Raw genomic sequence first — 6029 nt, 5'->3', positions numbered from 1 at the left:
TGCTTTTTTCATTCAGACACTTATTTATTTTATGCAAACATATTGGAGCCAGCTAAAAATCAAATCTACAGTTTCATCTTAACCACAGTTAACGGTACAGAGGCAAAATACCATCTGTAGAGGAGTTTTGGGAATTGGACTCAACTGAATGGTAAGCTTTTATTTTCCTTTTACCTGTCATTGTGTTGTGGTTCTTCCTTGCCAGAATTAGAGCAAATTATCTTGGCATTCACATGGGTTGAAAACAAGGTCTATGCTTGAAGACTGCAACAATCCTGAGCTCAAAACTTGTGCTCTATTCAAAATGGGCAGTATACTCCCTTGCACATTCATAATGCTAAAAGAAACCTCTACTCACCGCTTCTTTTCTAAAACATATGTAGTAGGGTACTAGGATGTGTACTGAACTGGGGAAGGGCAGGACAGGCCATGGGAGAAACTGAGTACTAAGGTGAGATTAATACACATCTATAGAAATTTCACTGTCTCAGAAAAATCCTTGGAGTTGCTTGGGACCAACAGATCACTAACAACAATATCCTTGATAGAACTGGCCTACAGTCTTTGCAGACTACACTGGATGCTTGCAGGCTTTGGTAGCTGGAACATGTAGAGCCCATGCCTCAAGATCATCTGCCTAAGACTGTGCTCTACGGCCAACTCAAGAACTTCCCGCAATGCAGAGGAAAGCCAAAGCTCTGATATGGCAACAAGGTCAAGCAAGGTCTCAAGAAATTCAACATTCCCACTGACAACTGGGAGAACCCTGTCTGCAACCGCTCAGTCTGGAGAAGCCGGGTCAAGGCTGGCGCAGTCGTTGCAGAGAGCCATCGGAGATCCCAGGCTAAGGGCCATAGGCAAGCCAGGAAGCAGAGTGTGCTCCAACCTCCATCTGGTGAGTAGACTTGTAGCCACTGTAGGAGGGTCTGTTGCTTGGGCATTGGGCTCTTCTCCCACACTACTGTCAAGCACCACTGACTGATTTTGTCATGTTTCCTTTCATCGGTCAAGATGTTGGATGGCCATATAGAAATTTAATAGTTATATAGAAACTATTTGAAAATCTTATAAGATTTTTATGGAGAACAATCTCCTTCCTTTTTGTTTTATTTTTTATCCATTCTATAGAATTGTAACTCAGGGATTTTATTATCTCCTAAATTCTATCCGATGTCTTTTTATAAAAAAGTTTATAGGAAGTTTATCACTTTTCTACTAAGTCTTTAAGAGCTTTTTATGCGGGAACTCCTGGATTAATACTCAAAGTACAGATCAGCTCTGCCACTGCACACAGTTTGGACTCTGGCCTCTCTTCCTCAACATGAGCTTCAGCTATGGAGAACCAGATTTAAGTACAAAATACTTTCCTGGTCTCCAACACTATAATTCCATTTTGCTTTACTTCATTGCTTTACTTCATAAGGATCCCTTCACCCCTATATTAATTAGTCCTGAGAATTGGAACTGGAGGTGTTTCCTGCTAATTCTTTTTTGAAGGCAAAGGCCTATGTTGGGGGCCTTTTCCATTGGCTCCTGGCTTCTTGCTCTCAGGTTCTCACAATCACCACTGCACCTGCACCTTCCATACCTCACTCAGTATGGAATATGTCCCCAGCATGGAAAGGGAACCTACCAAGTTATTATAGAACATGTTTCAGAGGAACAGCCGTGTTAGTCTGTATTCGCAAAAAGAAAAGGAGTACTTGTGGCACCTTAGAGACTAACCAATTTATTTGAGCATGAGCTTTCGTGAGCTACAGCTCACTTCATCAGATGTTTACCGTGGAAACTGCAGCAGACTTTATATACACACAGAGAATATGAAACAATACCTCCTCCCACCCCACTGTCCTGCTGGTAATAGCTTATCTAAAGTGATCAACAGGTGGGCCATTTCCAGCACAAATCCAGGTTTTCTCACCCTCCACCCCCCACACAAATTCACTCCTGCTGGTGCTAGCCCATCCAAAGTGACAACTCTTTACATAATCAAGTAGGGCTATTTCCTGCATAGATCAAGGTTTTCTCACATCCCCCCCACCCCCATACACACACAAACTCACTCTCCTGCTGGTAATAGCTCATCTAAACTGACCACTCTCCAAGTTTAAATCCAAGTTAAACCAGAACATCGGGGGGGGGGGGTAGGAAAAAACAAGAAGAAACAGGCTACCTTGCATAATGACTTAGCCACTCCCAGTCTCTATTTAAGCCTAAATTAATAGTATCCAATTTGCAAATGAATTCCAATTCAGCAGTTTCTCGCTGGAGTCTGGATTTGAAGTTTTTTTGTTTTAAGATAGCGACCTTCATGTCTGTGATTGCGTGACCAGAGAGATTGAAGTGTTCTCCGACTGGTTTATGAATGTTATAATTCTTGACATCTGATTTGTGTCCATTTATTCTTTTACGTAGAGACTGTCCAGTTTGACCAATGTACATGGCAGAGGGGCATTGCTGGCACATGATGGCATATATCACATTGGTGGATGTGCAGGTGAACGAGCCTCTGATAGCGTGGCTGATGTTATTAGGCCCTGTGATGGTGTCCCCTGAATAGATATGTGGGCACAATTGGCAACGGGCTTTGTTGCAAGGATAAGTTCCTGGGTTAGTGGTTCTGTTGTGTGGTATGTGGTTGTTGGTGAGTATTTGCTTCAGGTTGCGGGGCTGTCTGTAGGCAAGGACTGGCCTGTCTCCCAAGACTTGTGAGAGTGTTGGGTCATCCTTTAGGATAGGTTGTAGATCCTTAATAATGCGTTGGAGGGGTTTTAGTTGGGGGCTGAAGGTGACCGCTAGTGGCGTTCTGTTATTTTCTTTGTTAGGCCTGTCCTGTAGTAGGTAACTTCTGGGAACTCTTCTGGCTCTATCAATCTGTTTCTTTACTTCTGCAGGTGGGTATTGTAGTTGTAAGAAAGCTTGACAGAGATCTTGTAGGTGTTTGTCTCTGTCTGAGGGGTTGGAGCAAATGCGGTTGTATCGCAGAGCTTGGCTGTAGACGATGGATCGTGTGGTGTGGTCAGGGTGAAAGCTGGAGGCATGCAGGTAGGAATAGCGGTCAGTAGGTTTCCGGTATAGGGTGGTGTTTATGTGGCCATTGTTTATTAGCACTGTAGTGTCCAGGAAGTGGATCTCTTGTGTGGACTGGACCAGGCTGAGGTTGGTGGTGGGATGGAAATTGTTGAAATCGTGGTGGAATTCCTCAAGGGCTTCTTTTCCATGGGTCCAGATGATGAAGATGTCATCAATATAGCGCAAGTAGAGTAGGGGCTTTAGGGGACGAGAGCTGAGGAAGCGTTGTTCTAAATCAGCCATAAAAATGTTGGCATACTGTGGGGCCATGCGGGTACCCATAGCAGTGCCGCTGATCTGAAGGTATACATTGTCCCCAAATGTGAAATAGTTATGGGTAAGGACAAAGTCACAAAGTTCAGCCACCAGGTTAGCCGTGACATTATCGGGGATAGTGTTCTTGACGGCTTGTAGTCCATCTTTGTGTGGAATGTTGGTGTAGAGGGCTTCTACATCCATAGTAGCCAGGATGGTGTTATCAGGAAGATCACCGATGGATTGAAGTTTCCTCAGGAAGTCAGTGGTGTCTCGAAGGTAGCTGGGAGTGCTGGTAGCGTAGGGCCTGAGGAGGGAGTCTACATAGCCAGACAATCCTGCTGTCAGGGTGCCAATGCCTGAGATGATGGGGCGCCCAGGATTTCCAGGTTTATGGATCTTGGGTAGTAGATAGAATATCCCAGGTCGGGGTTCCAGGGGTGTGTCTGTGCGGATTTGATCTTGTGCTTTTTCAGGAAGTTTCTTGAGCAAATGCTGTAGTTGCTTTTGGTAACTCTCAGTGGGATCATAGGGTAATGGCTTGTAGAAACTCGTGTTGGAGAGCTGCCGAGCAGACTCTTGTTCATATTCCGACCTATTCATGATGACAACAGCACCTCCTTTGTCAGCCTTTTTGATTATGATGTCAGAGTTGTTTCTGAGGCTGTGGATGGCATTGCGTTCCGCATGGCTGAGGTTATGGGGCAAGTGATGCTGCTTTTCCACAATTTCAGCCCGTGCACGTCGGCGGAAGCACTCTATGTAGAAGTCCAGTCTGCTGTTTCGACCTTCAGGAGGAGTCCATCTAGAATCCCTCTTTCTGTAGTGTTGGCAGGGAGACCTCTGTGGATTAGTATGTTGTTCAGAGGTATTTTGGAAATATTCCTTGAGACGGAGACGTCGAAAATAGGATTCTAGGTCACCACAGAACTGTATCATGTTCGTGGGGGTGGAGGGGCAGAAGGAGAGGCCCCGAGATAGAACAGCTGCTTCTGCTGGGCTGAGAGCATAGTTGGATAGGTTAACAATATTGCTAGGTGGGGTGAGGGAACCATTGCTGTGGCCCCTTGTAGCATGTAGTAGTAGTAGAACATGTCATCCATTACTTGCACTTCTGTGATCCACAATCTCCCAGATTTCTAAGTGCTTAACTAAAATTGTTACCTGGATGAATAGCAGCTGGCTAAAGCTTAACCAAGGCAAAATTGAGGGGATGATGGTAGGAAGAGGAAAGCACTTCAGAAAACTTGCATCCTCTGTACAATCTTCCACTATTTACAGTCTCTGTACGATGTCCCAGGTCTTGACCCCAGGCCTGGGAGTCCCCAGACTGCTGCTGGCCTCCACCCAGTGTCTGCTGAAGCCTGCTGGACTGAGGCTTTAGTAGGACTGTAGCCTCAGCCAAGGCTCCACTCATGGAGATCTGATTGGAGGATCGCCCAGCCCCAAAGTTTGGTCCAACCACCCTATTTAAGCCAGAAGGAGGTACAGGGAGTTTGTCCAAGCAACAAGGTGTTTTCCTATTGTGCCTGCCTACTTCCACCTGTGACTGGCAAGAAGATCCTAGCCCATCCTATTGGACACAGACCTTGCCATTGCAGCAGTCCACATATTTATGACCTTGGAATGAAACCATACACCTGGAAAAGGATCCAGCTGGTACAAAACACAGCAGTCCAGCTGCATAACGGTGCAGGTAACGATGAATATGACCCCACTATGTACTGACAATAAATACAGACTCCAGTTCAAAGTCTGAGTCCTGATATTCAAAGCTCTCTATGGGTTTGGCCCTAGCTATGTGAGAGATCACCTGTCCCACAACAACTCTGTTCCACTAGAACAAGGAAACTATCAACTAAAAAGGAGAGACCTGTGATCATTGGAGACAGAACTTTCACAAGAGTTGGACCTACCCTAAAGAACTCATTCCTTCAAAAGAAGGAAAAACACAATGCTTTGACGTGACTTTCCCTCAGTATGTTCTTCATGTATACAATATACTCACTCTCAACCACACGTAGCCCTGTAAGCTATTCAAGACATTTCTTCTGTAGGCTGAGAAGGAAGAAAGGTGTATGTTAGTGGTGGTATCTATCTTAAAATACCTCAGAGGTACTCATCTTCAGCGATGAGGACTATAGAAATATTTCAGAGAGCATGCTGCAGAGAGCAGCTGGCCTGCTCCAAACCCACATAGCTGGATCTCTGGAGCCCCTGGTATAAATGAGGATCACGTACCAGAGCGGATTCTCTCCCTTTCACCCCCTGAACTAAAAGTACTTGTGACAGCAGAGGGGAGCATCATGTTCTAAATAAATGAGAATAAAATCTCAAATTATGGGATCACTTACAGGGGGTTTTGGTGTGTGTCCTTCTCCCCCCGCCCCAGTTGCTTCTGTATCTCCTTTCAAAATATAAAGTATATATCTAAGGCCTGGTGTACATGAGAAAGCTGCATCAGTTTAACAAAAAAAAAAAAAAGCTTTAAACTGGGATGAACCCTTGTATGGACACTTACTTCAGTTTAAGGGTAGCCCACTTCAAGTTGGTTATAGACCCTAATCAACTCAAACTAAATTGAAATACCTGATTTTTAACCTGGAATAACAGAGACCACACAGCTTTTTGCACCAGTTTAAATCAAATCTCTAGCTAACTCAGTGTGACTTTCTTATGTAGACAAGATTTAAGGCTCTCTT

At 44.7% G+C, this 6029-nt stretch overlaps 1 protein-coding gene across 1 annotated transcript in view; it reads left to right on the top strand.

Moving 5' to 3' along the window:
• The first annotated feature begins 490 nt into the window (after positions 1-490).
• LOC125642936 (arylacetamide deacetylase) overlaps positions 491-6029 on the top strand; it is a 112857-nt gene continuing 107318 nt past the window's right edge. The window contains exon 1 of the mRNA XM_048864897.2: positions 491-895. Within this exon, the coding sequence (XP_048720854.1) occupies positions 704-895 (192 nt within the window). The 5' untranslated portion in view covers positions 491-703. The remainder of the gene's footprint in view (positions 896-6029) is intronic.

The sequence above is a fragment of the Caretta caretta genome, chromosome 9 (genome assembly GCF_965140235.1).
Source record: "Caretta caretta isolate rCarCar2 chromosome 9, rCarCar1.hap1, whole genome shotgun sequence".
NCBI lineage: Eukaryota > Metazoa > Chordata > Testudines > Cheloniidae > Caretta > Caretta caretta.
Note: the sequence above shows the minus strand (reverse complement) of the source record. Positions and strands in the feature narration are given on the sequence as shown.